The sequence below is a fragment of the Sorex fumeus genome, unplaced genomic scaffold (genome assembly GCF_029834395.1).
Source record: "Sorex fumeus unplaced genomic scaffold, SorFum_2.1 ptg000033l, whole genome shotgun sequence".
Classification (NCBI taxonomy): Eukaryota; Metazoa; Chordata; class Mammalia; order Eulipotyphla; family Soricidae; genus Sorex; species Sorex fumeus.
Window position 1 is genome coordinate 3,552,424 of NW_026606090.1, and position 23,227 is coordinate 3,575,650.

General features: G+C 42.6%; 1 protein-coding gene across 2 annotated transcripts in view; it reads right to left on the reverse strand.

Annotated features, from left to right (window-relative positions):
* Nucleotides 1-21,678, reverse strand: part of USP53 (ubiquitin specific peptidase 53) — a 62,535-nt gene extending 40,857 nt beyond the window's left edge. Inside the window, exons 1-3 of one of the 2 annotated variants that reach the window (XM_056116933.1) lie at nt 21,606-21,678; nt 4,494-5,171; nt 1,724-1,816 (exon numbers count right to left, since the gene is read on the reverse strand). In XM_056116933.1, coding sequence (XP_055972908.1) covers nt 1,724-1,816; nt 4,494-4,637 — 237 coding nt within the window. In that variant the 5' untranslated portion in view covers nt 4,638-5,171; nt 21,606-21,678. Of the gene's footprint in view, nt 1-1,723; nt 1,817-4,493; nt 5,172-18,680; nt 18,762-21,605 lie in introns of those variants that run through there. The other variant, XM_056116932.1, reaches the window with a different exon arrangement.
* Between the last annotated feature and the right edge of the window lie 1,549 nt (nt 21,679-23,227).

A 23,227-nucleotide genomic window follows, 5' to 3' on the forward strand; every position in this document is an offset into this window, starting at 1 on the left:
TGCGTAATTGTAAAAACTAGTTAATTTCTCCAATTAAAACCAAATGTGACACTGTAATGATCTTTACAATTACCATATTTTGCCCGGTCTTTAACAAAAGAACAGAAAATCAAATAGTCTTTTTAGGAATATAAGAAGACATTAAAAGAAAAAAAGATTTTATTTTCATGTATGTATAAAGAATATTTAAGGGTATAAAAGAATGAAATGTTTATCTCTGGGAACATATTAATAAAATTTTTTATTCTTGGGAAAAAATTTCAGTGACATAAATGAGTTACTAATATATAGTGGACTTCCTGTTTCTGCCATTGTCTCCCTTCTATTTATTCTCAACCAAGCAGCCAAAGACATCTGATCCAAACATTCTATCTCCAGATTATATCACTTCTCTCAGAACAATTCCAAGACTTCCTAAATAACCAGAGAGAAAAAGCTAAACCTTCAAGGCTCAGTTATGCATTGCTCTGCAATGATTAAGTACTTACTGAAACCAAGCCACCCACCTCAACATTTACTTACAAAAAAAAAAAAATCAGTATTCTCACTGTCACTGGGATGCGAGTAGTGTTGATTCCACACAGCATGGAGGGGCTTGCTTCCAAGAGTAATTATCCCAAGAGGCAGAGCCGGGAATGGGGGCTGTTCACCATTTCTGACCTAACTTAGTCTTTGCTGATATCTGCAGCATCATTTCTACCAAACTCCATTGGACAGTGGACCGGTCAGATCCAAGGAATTCACCTCAACCCTCTGACAGGAATTGTAGAAAGGAATTTACAGATTAGCTTTAGTCACCATGACTCACCTGACGCTAAGCTCATCTTCTACTGCTTTCCTCTTGTTAACAAAACACACGTGCGTGCAAGTGCATGTGCATGTTCTCTCTCCTTTCCCTCTCTTTCCCTCTCTCCCTCTCTCCCTCTCTCTCTCTCTCACACACACACACACACGATATGGGGCGTTTGTGGTTGCTTTTTCTCTACCTGCCTAGAATGCTGGAATGCTCCAGCCCACACTTGATCACCATCCCTAGGTCCTGATACAAGTATCATTTGCTGAGTGAGGCTTTCTGGGCCACTTTCAACTGTCTAATCTCTTGCTTCAATTTGTTTTTTCCATCTTTGTAGTTAGTTCCATATTACACTGCCATTAGTTCGCCTATTTGTGCTCTCCTCCCCTGCTAACACATATGCTCCATGAGAAAAGAAATCGATTCTGCATACTGCGGTACCCTCAGGAACTATATAGGACTGCTCAGAATCTAGCAGCAACTCAAAAGGGAACGCGCTGAAATGAATAATCATTCTAAAACAACAAAAAGATCATTCGAAGACAATAACCCCTGCACATTTATCCATATGCAGACCTTAACACATTCTGGGTGGGCCACACCTGGCAGTGTTGACAAGTCCAGGACCATCCCCAGTGGCTCTGGGGAGAGATGTGGTGCCAACCCAGCGCCTCACATATGCCAGGCATGCACTCTACCACTTCAGTCGCTTCACCATTCCAGAATACTAATTTTCACTCTCCCTATGTGTGACGAAAATAAAAATATGAACCTGAATAAAAATTATTTTGGAAAAATTCATCTTCAAAAGTGTAACTCACTTGACAATATATTAACACTGATTACAATTAACCCAATAGATCAACAAACAAAATTAAATTTGTTTGAGAAACCACTGATGGAACATTTTCAGAACTATTCAACGATTACCTTTAGTGCACAAAAGATACAGGCGTCTCCTTGACAAACGTGGCCAGTCAGATTCCGTAGGCTTCGCCGGAATATATCCAGTTGCCATAAAACCTATAAAACATTGATATTATCTTTTATAAAAAGAGACTTGATAAAACTTTTCTCACTCCAACAAAAGATAAATTCAAATGCTTTTTATATTGTAGGTTAGTAAGTAGCTCTTTTTAATCTCTTGCACAGAATCAGGCACCTACAACCACTAAAAAAACTGGCCAGTATAAAACTGCCAGTACATCCATGTAGCTAGTTCTTCTACAAAGGTGGATTTATAAGATACTCCCATTGATTCACAAGGGGAAACCATGACAGATATAGAACAAGAAAAAAATTAATCCTCAGTCAAGGATTTTATATGAATAGGAAACAAGGGTTACTTGGCAAAGACATGAAAGAGGAAGTGATTATAAATTCTTGAAACCAAATGAAATCTAGAAGGGAAATATAAATGGAGCTAAAGGCCAGGCTATATCAAATAGGGGTGAATTTACTGTGGCAACAGCAAAAGAGGGCGAGTTCAAGTCCGCTTGGTCAGTGTACCCAGAACTGAAAGGGGGCATCGGTGTGGTGATAGGAATAAAACAGGGTAACAGGCAGCATGATCGAAACCTCTCTGCTTCAGTCAGCCACACATCATCTGCTAACAAAATAGCAGAAAGACTTAACATTACTGGAATAATCCAGTCCTTAACATTATTCTGAAAAACTTGAAATCTATACAGAGAGAAAAGTAATGGCATTTGCCTGGCCTCGGAGCTCTTGCAGGGATTAGATCTTAATAATGTATACTTCCTTGCATACCATAAACTAGCATAAAATAAAATATTGCTCAGTGAGATTTTTACCAGAAAAGATGAATATCATGACAGACCGCTCCACCTTGGCCTTGGGAAGGAGCTTAGCACTGTGGTTAATAACCAACCTCTGAGGAGTGGCCAGGTTCTAATTCTTTCCTGACTATTTCCGAGCTCCTGATCTGACTTAGGCAAAGCATTCTCTGAAACTCTTATCTTCCAACCAATAAAATGGGGATAAAGGTAGTACTTACAATTTTAAGAACTGGTTTAAACATGCAATATTTATGTTTAAATCAGTTGACCAACTTTTTTTAATTTGTCCACTTTTTGAGGTGTTCTGTTTGTTTTTTTTCCACTTCCTGAAGTACTCAGGGATCTCTCATGGGATCAGCCGTTTGCAAGACAAGCACCCTGCCTGCTCTACTATCTATCTTTCTGGCCCCATGCATGCTTTTCTTTCCTGGGGAAGTTAAAGAACTATCAGAGTGAACATCCAACCAAGATCGAAGACCACAGAGCTCTGAGGTCTCAGTCAGCTGAATGCTTTACTCATTCTACACCTGTTTTGTTTATCAACTGAATTAGCAAACATTTCTCTCAGACACTCACTTCCCAGACAACAGAGAGAAGTAATAACTTATCTTAAATAACTTATTTTAAGGTATGTTATACTAGAGATAGAAATATAACCCAATATTCTATTTTTCTCATATATTTACTTAATTTTATGTTTTGTTGTGACCAGGGAGGTCACAACCTGGCAATGCTCAGGGACTATTCCTAGCTCTGTGCTCAACAGTGACCCCTGGTGGTATCTGGGGCTCCTATACACAGTGCTAGGGATTTGAACTGGGGTCAGCACGTGCAAGGCAGTACCTTAAACCCTGTACTATCTCTCCAGAACCTCACCATTAGCACTAGAGAAAACAATCTGACGGGGACAGGATCATACAAAAACTCTAAATAAAAACTTCTGAACAAAAACTATCATGCAAAAGAAAAACTCAGGGCCAGGGGGCCAGCTGGAGGAGCCAGCTCCATGTGCTTTAGCACTAGTATTCTAGAGGCCAATGTTCACTTTCAGTATCACCTGGACTCCCACACCCAGAATAGGAGTATCCAGCAAGCACTGCGGGGTGTTTTCCCAAAACAAAATCTCAAAAGGAATTTTTTATCTAGGGCAGAAAAGCAAACACATACCTATTAATTAAAATAAGGAAGCAAAATAGATTAAACTTTAAATACAAAACTGGTGCCTAATTCATTGTAAAGATGATTCAGGGTACCCAGTGGAGGGGGTTGGAGTTTTAGGACTGAGATTAAAGACCGCATTTTCATTTAATTAATGCATCTTGATTTTTCTTATACTATCTATAGGAAGTTTGTTGAATTTCTTTAAGAAGGGTATTAAGTTGGCTGCCTCAAAATAAAATTTCATATATTTTAGAAATATACAAACATACTGAGTCAAAAAATTTAAATTACAGTACTATATTGCTCTGCTAATGTTTTTTTACATTAGCACTGTAGCACTGTTCTCCCATTGTTCATCAATTTGCTCGAGCAGTCAACAGTAACGTCTCACAACAAATTGTAAGCCTTGTTGTTACTTTGGCATATGGAACACATCATGAGGAGCTTTCCAGGTTTTGCTGTGCGGGCAAGATACTCTCGGTAGCTTGCTGGGCTCTCCAAGAGGAGCAGAGGAATTGAACTCAGGATGGCCAAGTGCAAGGCAAATGCCCTACCCACTGTGCTATAGCTCCAGCCCTTTTTTACATTATAATAACCAATACACAGAGCCAAAATATTGTTACTATCATTAAAAGAGATATCAGACCATGATAGCTTTAGTCTTCATTTACAAGAAAAGAAGAATTAAATGATTTTCCGCAAAGGACTTTGTGAACTATAACAAGTCACTGTGGTCTCACCTGTACAGCACTATTAAGGAAGCAGTTGTTTTGTCCTGGTTCGTTCAACAAGCCTTTGGTAGGGGCCAGAGACAGCATACTCCCAGGTTGGTAAACTTTTCCAAGATTGCCGGTAGGTTTCCGTAAGAATCTGACCCATGCCATTTTCAAGCAACTTTATTGTCATTAAAACTATGAATTATATACTTAGGTGATATTTCTGTTGATAAAATGGACGACTGCTTGAACTGTCCACTTGTATTCACGGCAGTCTATTATAACTATGCAAGTTTCTAAGTTCATCTCTTCTCTGATGCTGTGAACTAGAGGACTCTGCCAAGTAACAATAGCGAACACAGACACTGAAGTTCTGAGAGCCACAAAAGTAATCCACTATGAACAAGGCCTGATGGATTTCTATGTGGTCAATGTATAAGAATTTATCATTTCAGATCTGAAAGATATTTTCTTTAAATTGTCAAAAATAATTTTGAAAAATTTTCTTTAGAGCACAGGCAGTTTTGTCTTAATGATTGAAAAAACAGATAATACAAAAAAGCAGCAATGGGCATCTGTCATGATTCCTTGGGTAATTTGTTTTCCTTAGGATTTATTAACATAAAAAAATAACTCTCTTTCCCAGGTGAAGTTAGCGAAGGCGGGTCCGTATTATATATACGAGGGTGACCTCAGGCAAATCTACGAGAAAGCAAAGAACATTTAAATAAAAGCAAAGGCAAATTTTAAAAAACTCCAACTTTACTATTTGAATACAAATATCTGATATGTAACTAATCATAAAAAGGAGCTAAAACATTTAAAAATGAAAGTGTAGTTTGTAATTAGTTTTAATGTCAAAGTAGTATTCACTATTTACCTACCTCAAGATTTCAATGTCCAGATGGGGGTTTTATAAAAAAAAATATTCTAAAGAAGAGTTTTAATGTCTTGTTCGCTTCTGGGTCATATCCAGTGGTACTAAAGAGTCTAAATTATTGTGCCTTCTGGAGCCAGAGTGCTAATACAATGGGTAGGGCACTTGCCTTGCATTTTAACTGACCCAAGTTCAATCCCTGTTATCTCATATGATCCCCCAAAACACACCAGGAGTGATCCCTGAGCACAGACTCAAAAGTCAACACTGATCACCACCAAGTATGACCCAGAAACCAGGTATCTTTCTACTTATCTATTGATAGATCTACCTAGAGAGAGGGAGGGGTAGGAGTGGGGCTTCATTTCTGAACAGGTTGTCAAGTCAGTCTATGTTTTGGAGTCTCTCAACTCAATCCAGATCACACCAAAGTAACAGGTTTCTAGAGCAGGAGGAAAACAGCAACTAAGGGATATTGACAGCCAAGTGTGAGAACAGAGACAGCTCTTTCTAGTTGTGAATTTCTCCGTTACCGGCATTGCTTTGTGCACATGGTTCCAACCCCCTACGGCACAATAGAACACAAATTCTTTGCTGCTACCTCCAAAGGCCATTTGGGTTGGGGGATAAAAGAAGACCAGAACTCTTAGCAAGCCCTAGACAACCAAGCAGTCTGGGAATAGTAACAACACAGGTGCCTATAGGCTGCAAAGAAACTTCTAGTCTTGCACAGAAGTCTCGTACAGCCCCTTCCAAACTTGTCTCCTCCCTGTAGCCCCTGTCCTACCAGCTGGCTCTTATCCTATCATAACCCTCATTTACACAAATTTTTACTTCTAGCCTTCTTGGAGTATGCTGAGGTCATATAGCCTCCTGGTGAGAAATGCTAATACAAATCCCTTGCTTATAGTATTAATTAAAAATCAATAATGGAACAACCGTCTCATTAAACAGAAAAGCAAAAAAGAAATTGTAGGTACACAAAACCAAACACTAACTACTACATGGGCTGGAGCAATAGCACAGCGGTAGGGTGTTTGCCTTGCAAGCGGCCAACATGGCTGACTCGAATTTGATTCCTCTGCCCCTCTCAGAGAGCCTGGCAAGCTACTGAGAGTATCTTGCCCGCACGGCAAAGCCTGGCAAGCTACCTGTGACATATTCGATATGCCAAACACAGTAACAACAAGTTTCACAATGGAGACGTTACTGGGCCTGCTTGAGCAAATCGATGAACAACAGGAGGACAGTGACAGTGACAGTGAAGTACTACATATTAAAATTCTGGTGACAGAGGGATATAGTACAGTGGTAAGGCACTTGCCTTGTATGTGGCTGATGCCAGTTCAACCCCTAGCACTGCATATGGTCCCCAGAGCACTGCCAGGACTGATCCGAGCATAGCTATAAGTTTTGAGTACCACTAGGTATAGCTCAAATTCCCTTTCCCAAATAAGTAAATAAAGTACTGTTATGAAGAAAAATTTAAGCTTAAATATACAATAGAGAATGAAACTGAACTCAGAAGACCATAAAAACATGCAAGAAACAAACAGAAAAATGTTTTAAAAATGAAAGAATATAAGGGTGCTACAATATCTATAACCAATTAATATCCAGAATATATAAGGAACCCCTTGAAGGCCAGGAAGAAAAGACAACTCATACATAAAAACAGAAACAACAATTAGAAAATTCCAAGAAGGAGAAACCAAGTGGCTTATGGAGATTACAAGCTTAGAAAACTGGAAATGTGTGAGCATCACGTCAGACCCAGCAGACCAGCAATCACAGCATCACTGTGGTGTGTTGTGTGGGAAAGCGTTCACTCTTATGTGGGAAAACAGGAACACCTCAGGCCACGGTGGTAGGAGCATACACAGAGGTAGTCATTCTGAGATCTCAGAACTGGATTTACTGACAGAGCCCTCATGAAAATGCAAAACAACATGCACGAAAGCCTGCTTTCTTCACCTGAGCACAGGTACTCCTTTCTGACACAGGTCCTTTGGCAGGAAGGGTCCACGTCAAGTTTAAGGCCATCAAGATCTGGAAAGCTAAGTCCAGATTCCTAGTAGATCAAAGAAACGAGAGTGGAAAAGATACCGGCTACTAAACAATTTTCACACTGAGGAATTTTTTTTGAATTGTTGAATTTTTTTTATAAAAAAAATTTATAGTCATTATCAGTTTATGAATCAACACTAAAAATTATACAAAGCAGGTGAAATAGCTTGTAAATGTCTACAGTAAAATTAGGAGCTGGTAAAGTAAACTATAGTAAACTGGGAGCTGGTAAAGAAATGTGGGCAAGTTAACACCCAAAAGGAAAGAGAGAGCAAAAGCAATGCCCTGCCACAGAGGCGGGGTAGGGTGCAGGGGACAGGATGGGGGTGATGGGAGGGATCCTAGGACCATTGGTGGTGGAAAACGGACACTGATGGAGGAATGGGTACTCGACCATTGTATGACTGAAATGCAAGCACAGAAGTTTGTAAGTCTGTAACTGTACCTCACACGTGATTCACTAATATTTAAAAAAAAAAAAAAGAAAAGAAAAAGAAATGTGGGCAAGAGGTGACATAGGCAGCACCAGGGCGGTGGGAGCAGGCAGAGGTCAATGAGTGCTCTATCAGAAGCAAAATCAGTTTTGTACTGAAGAGATCAAATTCTCAGGTTTCTATACTGGTGGAAGGAAGCTTATTCCTAGTCAGAAGGGACAGATGGGACAATGATCCAGCAGTTTGAGAGCAAATTTTAAGGTCTATTCAAGACTAAAAGAGTGACTTGATAGATTCCCAAGGAGTGAGGTCTAGTAAAAAAAGTTACATAATCTCAGAAGACTTTAAGTTAGACATACATGGTTTCAGAGATTATGAACAAATACAAAATTCCAGCAGGAAAAGATGAAATGTTATGCAAAGACTACCCAACTGAAAAGAACAGTGGGTACACTGAGGAGAAATCAGAAACAGCAAGTGTTTGCTTTTGTTTTGTGATTATTGTTGCCTTGTGGTGCTGGAGGTTAAATCTAGGGTTTAACTCAGGGAAGACAAGCTCCCTTCCACTGAGCCAGCTGCCCAGTCAAAAACCAGCCTGACAGGAGTAATTTTATACTGGAGCCAGAGCAGTATTCGTTCTTTAATGTTTAGTTCCCCTATTAGCAGTGGGCTGGAGCGATAGCACAGCGGGTAGGGCGTTTGCCTTGCATGCAGCCAACATGGCCGACCAGAGTTCGATTCCTCCGCCCCTCTTGGAGAGCCCGGCAAGCTACCGAGAGTATTCGATATGCCAGACACAGTAACAACAAAGTCTCCAATGGAGACGTTACTGGGCCCGCTCGAGCAAATCGATGATCAACGGGAGGGCCTTTACTTTACTTTACTATTAGTAGTACTTAAAAAAGAGGGCTATAAAAACCCTATCTTCTTTTCCCCTCCCAACTGCTTCATAGAACTGTAACTGACAGGTACAGCTGTTACAACTGAAGGTATACAGCAACAAGGATGATCAATACAACCATCACCTCACAATTACAATTGCGCGTACACCGTGGGAATGTGTAAGATGTCGACTCTTAGCAACTTCACGTTTACAATACACAATTCTGAAAAGTCCTGCTGTACACTAGCCCTTCCCTGCCCCCAATGGGCTCACTGTGTAACTGGAGTAACTGGAATTTTGTAACTGCTCACTACCTTCACCCATTTTCCACACACTTCTGGCAACCACCAATCTTCTTTGTTTCTGTGTAGGTTGGTTCTTTTAGATTCCACAAATAAACTGATACAGAGTTTGTCTTCCTCTTATTTCACTTGTATAATCTCAAGGTTCATCCAAGTTGTCACAAGTGGAGAGATTTCCTACTTTTCATGAATAACATTGCATTGTATGTATATAACATCTTTCTTTATCCATCTATCTGCCAACAGACCAAGTTGTTTCTAAGAGTTGGCAACTGTAAATAATGTCACAATGAACATGGGGGGCACAGTGAGGTCCTTGAGTGATGATTTCATTTCCTTCATTACATATCCAGAAGACTGCTGCGTCTTATATTCTAGTTTGACTTTTCTACCGAGCCTCCATGCTAAGGAACCATTCAGAGAGAATGTTCCAATTTACAGCCTCATCAACAAGCACACAGCGTCTTCAGATGCTCACTAGCACCAATGTTTTGGTTTTTTTTTGACCAGTCTTTTTAACAGATGGGAGGACAAAGCCCAGTGTGAAATGTGAGTGCATTTTCCTATGTGAGAGTTGGGGGTATAGCTCTGCAGAAAAGCATTTGCCTTGTACGTATCAAGTTTGGGTTTGATCCTAACACCCCTTCCCTGTCACATATGCATACAAGAATTACAACAGATTTGCATTTCTTTGGTGATCAGTGACATTAAGCCCCCTTTTATGTACCCGTGGATCATTTGTATATTTTCCTTGGAAAAACGTCTATCCGGTTGCTCTGTGTATTTTCAATTGTTTTTCAGCTACTGAATTCTATGCATTTCTTTTTTTTTTTAATCCCTATCAGATAAGTGATTAATAAGTAATTTTCCTCACTGTGCAGTTTGCTTTTCACGTTGACTATTTACTGTGCAGAGACTTTTAAATATTGTAGTTCCACAGTATTTTGATGCTGTCCCTGAAAAATCATTACCAATACCAATGTCAATGAGTGTTCTAATAAACTCCTCTTGCTTTCAGTCACCAGTTGCTAATATTCTGTTATAGCAGCTGGAGGAAACTAGTACAGTGGCGGATAAAGTCATCAGATTCCTACTTCTTTTAAGGTGCTCTGTCACAATCTCTTATTAGTAGAGAATCAAAGTGCTACTAATGCAAAGAAGTCTCTACTAGTGCCAAAAAGTTATTAACGCAGACATGTAGATGTTTATGTTAGACACTGATTAAATAATTTCTCTTCCCCCTCCTTTGCCTTTACTAATGCTGCTGTTCAGTGATGGGGTCGCACCCGCTGGGTGGTGGTGCTCACCAGGGCTTGCACACAGGGCTGCTGTCCCAGTACACTTGGCTTCATTCCCCAACGCAGGCTGCAGGGCATCGGGGAGTCTCCCTTCTTTAGCAGAGATGCTTGCTCGCACTGTGGTAGCAGGCAGCAGTGCTGGGGTTCACATCGAGCAGGGGTGGTGTCCAGAGCTCACGCTCCTAGCTGCGTGCTTGCAGTTTCCAGGCTGTGGTGCTCACACACACTTGGCCCCTGGCAATGTGGAAACTGTTGTATCCTGGGGCTCTCGGGCAGCAGAGCTGCTGGGACTGCGCTCATCGCCAGCAATGTAAACAGGCCTCAAATTTGCAGGGGAAGCACATACAGTAGCCACCAGTCTCCCTGCTCCCTTGAAATATAAATATGTAACTGCTGGGCTTTTGCCGTATTTTTCTTTCTTTCTTTCTTTTTTTTTTTGAATGGTGCTAGGTTGAATTGTACTACCTCTAAGGACAGTTTTACCTGAGTCTCCCATACATGCCTACCTGGTATATATTCTTTGGGGAGGGGAACACATGCAGCAACGCTCATGTTTTTCTTGGCTCTGGGCTCAGGAGTGATCCCTAGCATCAGGGATTCAGACGGGGGTTGGCAGCATGCAGGGTGAGTGCCTGACTTCGTCTCTTCTCTCTGGCTAGATATTCTTAATAGTCTCCTGGCCTTGCATCAAACTGTGACATGAAATTCAACTAACTTTTCAATAATAAGAATCTAACCACTCAAGTTCACATGGATGACTTAACACTGGTTAGCTTATCTTCAAAATACTTAAAAGAATTTAATTAGATGCCAAACAAAATAAAAATAAGCTGAAGACATAAAAAAAAGTCTTTTCATATAGAGGTTTAAGAGAGGTACAATTTATTTTTATACAGTTTAGGGACTATGGTTAATAAAGCAAAACTAAAGAACAGATACACTTTGCTACACAAAACCACTGTCAATCTTTAAATGCTCAAATTGCATAAGATATATTAGAAAATATATAAAGAATATAAAACATAAAAATGCTCTAGTACAGTATACAAAAATAGTAAACATTAGGTAATTATTTGCTCTGTTGTGTTTGTGTGTTTCCATTAAAACCTATTCTTATGGGGGTATGGTGTTGCCAGCAGGTCAATCTGTACCTGTTAGGCGAGTGCATTAGCAGCCTGATGGCACCTTCAGATTTCCAGACCCCCAAATTGCTGCTGTGCCTTTGGCCAGACCCCAAAAACTTGAAATGAAGTTTAACAAGAAAGTAAATGGCCAAAAGTTAGTTATGTGGGAGACACACTCACAAACCACCTCTGGCTCAGCTATATAATTGGAGGCACGGCCTCTCTGGTTCCTAATAGAACTGCTTAATAGCCATGATCCCAGAGACTCAGAAACAAATCTTGAAACCCAGCGGCTTTTGGCAGAAATGTGTCCGTCCCTGCGGTAGGTTACCAGTGCTGGGCCAACCCAGGTGGGAACAGGTTTCGTGCCTTGGCGTGTTCCCTCTGGTGGCCCAGTGGCCGCCATCCTCAAGGGACACTGGACAGTCAGGTTGGGGCCTGCAGTGATGAGACATGCAGGGCCTCACAGGATGGGGTTGGAGCTGGCCCTTTCCTCCCCACCCCAACAAGACCCCAAGTTGTTGCTCACGAACGGCCTCTCTGGCTCCTGATCAAGGTGCTTAACAGCCATAATCCCAGAGACTCAGAAACAAATCTTGAAACCCAGTGGCTTTTGGCAGAAATGCATCCAGATCCCGCAGTAGGTTACTGTCACCGGGCCACCAGAGGGGGGAAAGGGTGTTGTCCCTTTGCCGGCTCCCCCTAGGTGGCTCAGTGGCCGCCATCCTCCAATGGACAGTCAGGTTTGGGCCCTCAGTGATGAGACATGTGGGGCCTCACAGATGAGGGTGGAGCCGGTCCTTTCCTCCCTGTCCTAACGAGACCCTGAGTCGCCGCCCATCAATGGCCTTTCTGGTTCCTGCTCAAGCTGCTTAACGGCCATGATCCCAGAGACTCCAGAACAAATCTCAGAACCCAGCAGGTTTTGGCAGAAATCCCTCCAGATTTAAGTGTTAAAATTTTGGAATTTCAAAATTGCACTGCCACTACTGCAGCCATGTGACATCATGTTATTCTTAACCAGCAATAGAAAACAAACTATCTATCTACAGTTGCCTTTTCAGCAGATCTGAGTGTTGGGGTAAAATCCCAAATAATAATGATGGATCTGGTGTCAAAATATTGAATGTGATCAAAGTAGAGAGAGACTAATGTGAAAATCATCTACCCCACAAGTAGGGGGAGGGTTTGGAATGGGGGTATACTAGGGTTTTTGGTGGTGGAGAATGGGCACTGGTGAAGGTATGGGTGTTTCATTGTATGACCGAGACTTAAACCCGAAAGCTTTGTAACTGCTCTCATGGTGACTCAATAAATAAAATTATTAAAAATGAAAAAAAGTAAGGTGGAGTTCATGCCCAATTCAATCAGCTAATCAGTGGCTGAATAAATAACAGTACTCCTACATAAAAAAAAATTCTTATTTCTTGTAGCTTTACCTACTAGTTCCACTGGAAATTAACTAGAGAACGACAAGAGTACATTTGTAACCAAAATATCAAATATAAACATTAAAAAATATGTCCATAGCTGTCTGCTTTAGACACGATATCCAGATTATAATTATGCCAAAGCAGACATAACCTATTGTTTCATTATCTCGACAAAGCCACAGCTCAACTTTTGCTTTGCCTCTTAGTCTCGTTTTTCCAGTTGCTTGAAATAAATATCTCGGTATCACCTTTGCTTCTTCTTGCTCATATCTCAGTCAGAATGTTATCCTTCCACTGTCTCCACTAGTCCAATTATGTATTGGTCACCAGTTAATCTTGCCTGGGTTGCTGGTCTCCTATCTTCTTCTTACTGTTTACTCTTATCCACTACCATCTACCCCCAAACAAAATTCTTCTACATCTTCTCACTGATTTAACAATGATTATACATCACTAAATCATCTCATCCCTGTGCTCAAATGGATCTTGGTCTCACATGGCTCCACTGGTTTGAGATGGACTAAAAGTCAGTCTTTGTAACAGCACCCAAGGCTCAATACCATAAGTCAGAACACTCTCTTCTATACTCTCATGCCTGTTATAAAACGTGGGTTTTTCACACCATCCAATTATCCAGTCCTCAACAGACAATGATAGAGTCAAATCCTACAATTTAACTCAATTCTGACTCTATTCACCTGGAGTATCATCAGTCCCACAAGCTGAGGACTCAATTCCAAAAAAATGGCATTTATCTCTCTAGAGGCCAATCTAAGACACAAGTTATCAAATCAACCACCCATAAATTAAGAGCTCCTATGACCTCCTCCTCACACTTGATTAGATAGCATGGCTCACAGAAACCAGGAAAGAGTTTGTTGACTGGATTTAAGGTTACAGTTAAAAGTACACAACCCTTAGAAACACTTACAAGTATGGGGTCAACCTCCTGGCAACCTTCCCTCACCCCCCAAAATGTCTGCCAACCCAAAATCTTTCTGAATCCCTTCAGCCAATTTTTTTTCTTCAGATGGGTATGGCTAATTAAATCATTATCCATTAGTGATTAGCTGAACCTTTACAGAGGTGAGTAGGGTTGGGGAAGGGGGGGGGGGGTTGTAAAGGGGGAAAGCTGTTGAAAGTTTCTATCCTCTAAAAGAGCTGGTTGCTTGGAACCCTGCCTCCTCCATAACAAAATTTAAAAGCTGGGACTGAAGGAATAATATGGCAGGTAGGGTGCCTGCCTCGCACACTTGAGTTGACTTGAGTTCAAGCCATGGTATCCAGGATGGTCCCACAGCCCATCCAAGAGTGATGTCTGAGTGCAGAGCTAGGAGTAAGTCCTGAGTACCACTGGGGTGGTCCAAAGACAAAAAGGTTGGGGGTGGGGGGGAAGCTAAAGTTATCATCACCTATAATCAATATACAATTTAAAGGTCATAGGATTACGAGATTAATAAATCACACACAAAATATCTAAAAAATAGTGGGCTTTCAATGCATATAAGTTGATTATAAAGATAACTATTCACTATTTTTATGTGAATTTTTAACTTTAATTTTTAGTAATATTAGTACTTGAACAAAAAGTAAAAGTCTGGGGCCAGGCCATAGTTCACCAATAGAGTTCTAGGTCTGATGCCAAGCTCATACGCAAGGCCAGTACTCTAAAGGTAGGGGAAAAATGAAAAAGAAAAGGAAAAGCTGTATTATAAATAATTATAAATCTAATTTTGCTTTTTTAAAATTTTTTTTTCTATTGACTACACATAGCTTCAGTTAAAGTGAAAAGAATCATATAAATTATACAACAAGTGAAAGTTCCTTGGGGAGGCTTGGCCCACACCAGGTAGTACCTGGGAAACTATAACAAGCTGGGATTCCGTCTAGAGTGCAAAGCATGTGCTCCAGGCCTTCGAGTTATTTCACTGGACCATAAGTTTAATTTCTCAATTCTAAATAGATTCCTAGGTCATTTTCTCTACAGAAAAACAATCTCATTTAGAGTCATCAATCGCATGCTAAGAGAACTTAACAAGAAAAATTCTAATTTACAAAAAAACAGAAAAGTTTGAGACGGCTTTACAAGTGAATCACCACAGTATAATTTGAAACATTCATTTAGAAACCATTTGGAGTCAAAGAGACATTAAGTGCGAATGTTGGAAGGCAACCAATGCCTCTGGAAAAAAGACAGAGCCCGGGGTGCAGCCCGCAAGCCCCAGGGCTGGAGGCTCCAACATCTGAGTTGCAGCCACAACCCAGGGGGAGCAATGAGTGTGCTGCTCCTCATCATCACAGCAACTGGGGGGTGGCAATTCTAAATAACAATGTGAATGACAGAGAAGATTTTATCAACAAAAACTTCAATCTATTACAAACGACTTCAGTAAACTAACTAGAAACTTCCTTCCTAACAGCTAACTCACAGAAGTCCGGAAAAATAATCCAGTTGCCAAATAACTAAGGCTCTCCCGGGAACCCTGTTCGCTGTGTGTTGAGATACTCCGGAGACGTCTTCCAGCTTAGCTCCCCGTCCTCCTGCTATTTGCACAACATGCTTCTTGACGATTAGAGGCAGTACAAAGCATCAGCTTCCGTCCCGAATCATCTTTAAGGGGTACACAGAGTGGGGGAGATGGCTTGAAGGGCTGAAGTCCACGCTTTGCAAGTGAGGGGCTCTCAGGTTGGATCCTGGCACTACGTGGTTCCTGGAGCATCAAGCCTGGAGCAGCCCCTACTGGGTACTGTTCTCTACCCTCATCTCCCCCCCCCAAAAAAAAATGGGGGGGAGCACAAAGTACGGTGGAAGTAATCTACTGTCCTGGGTCAGTAGGCATTTCACAAATGTGGTGTAGGGAAAATAGACAGGGGAGGGACCAGGGCGATAGCACAGCCAGTAAGGTTTGATCCCCGGCATTTCAATATGGTCCCCTAAGCATTGCCAGGAATAATTCCTGAGTAACCTTTAAGCGTCACCGGATATGACCCAAAAAGCCAAAAAAAAAAAAAAAAGCAGACAGGGGACTGGGAGAGAGGTGAAGCAGCATCCTGGCATCCTGAAAAGGCGAGGGCGTAAGAAAAGTAGATGTCACTTGTTGAGGACTGGGAACAGTTTAAAAGATGAATAATAGTTTAAGATGAAGCTTAGAAAGGACAGACTCATTGATTAGTACTTGAACACTGTCTTACTAATTTTTTAATCACCAGTGTGCACCATACAATAGGTCAATAAATGTTTATGGGGGCGGGAGATGGCTCAGAGATGCAGTGAGCACACCTGACATGTGGGTGGGGGCCAGGCTCCATTCCTGGCACTTCAGGTCCCCAAGCACCGTAGGACATGGAATGAAAACAACAAGAAGAAGAAAACATGTTCATGGAATAAATTTGCTAACTCAAAGAACAAAAAGGGGACAACAGGCTGAGTAGAAATGTTGCGTGTAAGACGCCCAGGTTCCATCTCTGGTATCATGTGTGGTACCCCAAGAACTGCTGGATACAACTACTGAGGAGGGAAGAGGGCGGGAAAAGCAAGGACCAAAAGACGATTAAGAAAACTTCCAACTGTCAAAGAAACTAAAAACGAATCAATGTAATTATTTCTAAATTAAAAATCTAACAAGGGCTGAAGAGATAGCATAGCGAGTAGAGCGTTTGCCTTGCACACAGCCGACCCAGGTTTGATTCACAGGATCCCATGTGGTCCCCCGAGCACCCCCAGGAGTAATTCCTGAATGCAGAGCCAGGAGTAACCCCTGTGCATCACCAGGTATGACCCAAAAAGCAAAAAATAAATAAAAATAAAATAAATGAAAATCTAACAACTCAGACAATTCATTTTGTCCACAATCAGTTGGGACAGTTTGCTAATATTTTTTCTGAGCTGGGGGAGGGAACTGAGTGACACTGGCAGTGCCCTTACTTCTTGAGGGCTCTGTGCTCAGGGATCACTCCCAGCACTGCTCAAGGTCTTTATGTGGTGAGGAGATTAAACTGGGGTCAGCAGCACATAAGACACCTTAACCCCTGTACCATCTCTCCATACACCTAACATTTTATTTTTATGAATTATGGAATGGGAAAGCATGGGAGTGAAGATAGATGGTCGGCAACTACACCACCTCCGCTTTGCTGATGACATCGTTCTAATAACACCAAACATCAGCCAAGCAGCACAAATGCTGAACGACTTTGACCATGAATGTGGAAAGATCGGACTACAGCTGAATCTTACGAAGACAATGTTTATGAGAAACAGCCTTGTTCCTGACGCTCCATTCGCTCTCAACGAAACCACCATCTCCGAATGCAACAGTTATATATACCTAGGTCGAGAAATCAACATGATGAATGACCTGGCACCTGAATTGCGCAGGAGGAAGAGAGCGGCTTGGAATGCCTTCAAGAGCATTGAAGAAATAACTAAAAGGACAAAGAACCTCCAGCTACGAGCACATCTCTTTGATTCCACTGTTCTTCCTGCATTAACATATGCCTCAGAGACCTGGACCCTACGAAAACGGGATGAGAACGCTATGCGGGTATCTCAAAGAGGAATCGAAAGAACTATGCTTGGAATATCACGATTCACTCAAATGAGAGATAGAATCCGGAGTTCTGATCTTCGTCAACGCTCAAGAATCAGGGACGCTGTCTCATTTGCCAAGACATCAAAAATCAGATGGGCTGGACATGTAATGAGGTTTACAGACAACCGCTGGACTAGAGCCATTACTGATTGGATTCCACGGGACATCAAAAGATCACGTGGACGCCCACCTACAAGATGGTCAGACTTCTTCGTCAAGACTCTAAATGATCGGTTTGAGGCTCTGCATGTTCCTAAAATGAACAGATACCATTGGGCTACGCTAGCACGCAACCGGGATGAATGGAGACGTTACTGGCACCAGCTTGAATAAATCGATGGATAACGGGGATTAAGTGATTAAGTGAAGTGATGAATATAAGAGAGCAACTGTCAAGTTATTTATGTAAAACAAATTTTTCAACTAGATTTAATGATTTTACCTTTTTTTTTTGGGGGGTCACACTCAGCAATGCACAGGGGTTATTCCTGGCTCTGTACTCAGGAATTATTCCTGGCGGTGCTCAGGGGACCATATGGGATGCTGGGAATCGAACTCAGGTCAGCTGCGTGCAAGGCAAATGCCCTACCCGCTGTGCTATTGCTCCAGTCCCAATTTATACCATTTGTGTGTGTGTACTCCACTGGTGACCTGAGGAACATCTCAAAATAATGTGCAAAAACTCATAAAATGCAAATTACAAAAATAAGCAAAAAGTCTGTAAGATCACAAAGTAAACCAGTTGTACTGAAATTCAGTTATAACCAGACCCCAGTTCTAATCTGGAGCTAGAATTCCTGAGAAGGGTCAGAGAAAAGACTCAAAGGGTGAAGCACATACTTTGCATGCAGGATCCCCAAGTACAATCACCAGCACCGCACGCCAAGATTCATATATTTTATGAAGGTTAAATTGATATTATAGGATATCAATATGGAATATTAAATGGGATATCCATAGGGATGTTTTGTAGGTTTTACAGACGATATGTTCCAGGCTATGTAGAGGAATGTATTATTTTTATAGGGGAGGATATATTACACAAAGGATTTTATATGAAATTGAAATAACCTTTTAAGATTTTTGTTTTGTCTGGGAGCCACACCTGGCACTGTGCTCAAGGGCTGGGCAGGTGTTCAGGGGACAAAATGTGGTGCTGGGATCAAGCCAGGGTCAGCCACGTGTAAAGCAAGTGCCTTACCCCCTACATTATCTCTCCTTCCCCTTTGAAGATTTTATCTGTGGTAAAACAGGTTGCAACCATTTCTTATTTCATCATGTGCATATTCTGCATGCAAAAAACTTTTAAAGTAATTTCATTACTACAGAATTAATGATACACTAGAATTAATAATAATAACGTGTATATACTAATTTCCAGGTGAATCTCCAAAGATGAAAAAATTTGCACACTTTCTCACTGATCCTAATCGTTCTGGACTGAGCATACCTAGCACATTTTGCACTCAAAACAGTTCCAGATGCAACATAAAAACTACCTTTCCGGGACCAGAGTAATAATACAGCAGGTGGGATCAGCCCCATGTCCATTCTGCAGTGCCACTTATAGTCTTCTAAGTGCAGAACCAGAAGTAAGTCCTGAGTGCCACCAGGTGTGGCCCAAAAAGAAAAACAAAAACACCCTACCTTTCTGTGAGTTATCTTTGGATTCTATAATAGAGAAACACCTGATAGTTAAAGCTGTCAAATAAGAAGACCTGCTAAGTATTTTAGTAACAAAATGTCTTCACAGGTTAGCTCATCTACTCCTTAGAGACTTATTTTTGGAAAATTGTAGGGTAAAGCAACAGTCTTCTCTCACATGGTAACCGAATCTCAAAACAGTTCAGGAGGAAAAATAACTGATTTTGGCTTTTAAAAAGAACATTTAGAAACACCGGGTCACGTATACAGCTAAGCACTCTCACGTATACAGCAGAGAACATAACTCGGCTGTAAGGTGCCCTGGGTTTAATTCTTAGCACCCGCCCCCCGCCCCCCAAACTGTACACCTCCTTGGATGGAGGATGTTTGGGCCAGGGATGCAGCTTAGGAAGTGGACCACTTACTGTGCATGTGCAAGGCCCTAGGTTTGATCCCGCCACCCCCCCCCAAATTCACACACACACTCTAAAATCAGAATGTTTATTTTCTAATTTCATCTGTTAAAAAAAGACTTCTACCATGATTCCAAAATTCTATTATTTGACACCACACACTTTCCAAACAACATTTGAGGACCAGAGAGCTAGACCCACTGGCAGAGTACATAGCCTGGTTCCACAGCCAAGCGCTCCTCTGGCACAGTGCCAGTGTAGGTCTTGAGTCCGGGTGGTGGGTGGTGGGTGATGGGTGGGATTCCCCAGCCCCAAATGCCCCAAAAACCCAAACCCCCAAATACTAAATTGACATCAAATAATACAAAAGGTTTTAAAGCACAGTACATATTAAACTCTTAAAAAGATTTTTTGTAATTTTCTCATTTTATTAAGGAAAAAGAAAAAAAGGGATGGAAAAAGCCCCCCTTCCCCCCCCCCCACTGAAAGTAGTTTCAAATATGTATCTTCTGGGGGGGGGGGAATAACATCAACTGATTGCCAGGGTTTCTGGAATTATATACAATTTACCACACTTGAAAAGTATGTGTATGTGTGTGGGGGGAGGGTTAATTTGTAAGTAAAAGGAAATGAATGTTTCGGTGTATATTTTTACACAATAGAACAAACTACCACTGACTTTATTGACAAATTTAAGAAATAACCTTAACAGTTTAGCAACAGTAATCATGAAAAGTAGACAAACCAGCGAAGAAGCTTATTTATAAAGCCTCTAAAATAAACAAAAACCTTGGTACTTTTTCTGTGAATAATTATTTAGTCTAAAAGTTTCCTGGTCTATAAACAACGTATTTCTTGTAGCTATAACATGAAAATAAATATGTAATCATTTAAAAAAAAACAATACTCCCACCTATGGAGACTTTTTCTCTTTGGCATTCTTAATAGCAGATAAATCACTTCTTAATTTTACAAAACAAAGTTTTTTTTTTTTAGTTTGTCTTTCACAAATTAAAGAATCACTGCCTAGACCATAATTGTGGAATTGAGGGAAAAAAACATAAAAACAAGATTCAACTGAGCCTCAAGTCCATTTCAGTCAAAATGGTCTGTCAACACTGGCCACGTCTTTTAAAAGGGGATTTGCCATGCCTTCCCTTAGTGAAACAGAATTAAAAGCAAATCAGAACGTAATTACAAAGAACTTCCCAAATTTATTATCCCTCAAAAGAGACTTTGAAAAATTCTTTGACACACACACACGCATATTATGTATGTATACGTATACCCATATATATTGTAAATATGTACTAAACTGACACCAAATCATATGTAGAAGATTTTAAAGCACAGTACATATCAAACTCTTTAAAGAGTTTCTTGCAATGTTCTCATTTGATTAAGGAAAAAAGAAAACTAGATGGAAGGAGACCCCCCCCCCCTGCTCTATTGAAACATTTGTTTCAAAAATGTATCTTCTGTGTGTATGGGGAGGAGGGCAGGGAATAACACAGTCGGGTTGACAGTTACGGTCTCCCGACCCCCGCTCGACCCGGACACCTCCGGCACAATCCGCCGCCAGGGGAAGCCTGGCGGGACCCACCGTCAGCATCGATCAGATGTTTTAGCCACAAGAGACCCCCTGCCGCGGGCCGGCGACAGCGGGCTGCGGGAGCCCCGCACCTGTGCGAGTAACTTCCTGCTCGGCGGCTCGCTCCGGCCCGGGCTAAACATTAACTCGCTCCGGCCGCCGCCGCCGCCCCCCAGCGCGTCCTCGGGGATCCGCCGCGGGCTCCACGGCAGCCAAGCTTCGCGGGAAAGGCTGCTTGGCTGGGCTGGGGGGAAGTGACGGGCACGGCGTCCCGAAAGCGCCCCCCGAGGGGAGCCCACCGGGACCCCGGGCCCGCCCCACCGCCGCCCCGAGGGAGCGAGCACCTCCGCCCCGGCCGGGACGCGGCGTGCCCGGGCTTCCCCGGAGCGGCGGGGCGGCGGGGGGTGCAGAGCCCGGGGCTCCCCGGGCGGAGGGCAGCGGGGGGCGTCCACTCAATCCCCCAGCTCCGGGCACTCACCGCCGGCCCTGCCCCTCGCCGTCCAGGTCGCGACGTACGGGCCTGCCCGCCGGCCCAGCTCCGCCTCACGGGGCTGACAAGCTCCTGGCCGCCGCCACCGTCCAGCAGGCGCCCGGGGAAACTGGCGCGGAGGCCACCGGGCGCCTCTAGCTCCCGAGCGCGGCCCGGCGCGCGGAGCATGCGCACTAGCCACTGCGCCCCGCGGCCGCTCGGGGCCCGCGACACCTGCGCTCAACAGGTCCTCGGAGCCCAGCCCCGCCCCTCGCCCCGCCCCTCGCCTCGCCCCGCCCCGCCCCGCCCGGGAGCCAACCCCGCCTTCGCACCCTGCCCGGAGGACCCCGCCCCCGCGCGCGATTTTCCGGCTTTCCGGACTCGCCGAACCGTATTCCCGCGGGGGTTCGATGGGGGCGCGCGATCCAGTGGATTTACTCGCAGAAGCGAGATCCCGCGAGAGCAAGAAGTAGAGCGTTTCCCCCACGCACCCCCCGCGAGGCGGGGAGAGGCGCCGCCGGGCTTGGCGTGTGGTGCCTAGGTGCTTGCAGGTAGCAGGCGCTCTGGGATGCAGAGGGAGCGAGGGACGGGCCTCCAGGGCAGCTGATTGGATGCTTGCTGAACTCGGAAACGCGGGGCGCTTTCTAGGCTCAGCTGAGGTTAGACACTGTTACCATGGTGAAAGCAAATCGACCTCCTGGGCATCAAATCCCGGGAGCCAATGCAGCTAACCTGGAGCTTTCCACGAACCCTTAGCATCTGTTTGCATTTAAAGGGCTTCCTTTGGCATGAATGTATATACTCGAACTGGTTGGTTCGTGGCTATTATTAAGATTAAAGCTTTGATAAACGGGTTGACCCGGTTAATGGTTAATTGTGGTCAGGACAAAAAAAGGGGGGGGGCTCCCTCCTTACCTGTGCTTTCGAAGCAGGTTCTTAACTATAACTTGGGAATTGGGCCTGGATTTTTTTTGTAAAGAATTAGTTGCTTAGGGATAATAGCCAAAGAAAATGCTGTTGTTTTATGTTCGGTACCATAGATCTCTTTCAATAAAGTTTCAGTAAGTTAGATTTTGGAATTTATTCCCAAACCAGTACAGTTAGAATGTAACGATTATAAAATTTGATGTGACTTGTAGGTCATTAAAAATGTATACAGAAATAGGACCAAAAATACCAGAAGCATTTTAGGTTAATTAATAATGGGCGAAGAGTGCTTGAGACGGAATCAGTGTGAGAATGTATTGTTCGCTTTAACTGGTAAGGCATTGAAGGCAATGCCATGAAATTTAAAAATAGAGCTCCTACCTTCAAGAAGTGAAAAAACTTGAGGAAAATTATATATACTTTTTTAAAAAAAAGAATAAATACTTTAAAAAGAGACCTTTTATTTTCCTTAATGCCTCTAGTGCCTGGTTCTTTGACTACCTCTTCTCTTTGATGTACTTGAAAAATTTTTCGAGTGTGTTGTCTCTGTTCCCAGGCTCCCCTTTCTTTTTTGTTGTTTGTTCATGAGTCTTACCCATCAGGGACACACCTAACCAGGGTTCTGTGCATTAATGATTTCCAGATGCTTATCCTCAAGTCAGACAACACTTTCCCGCTAGCAGTGCATTGGGATTCTCTGGATC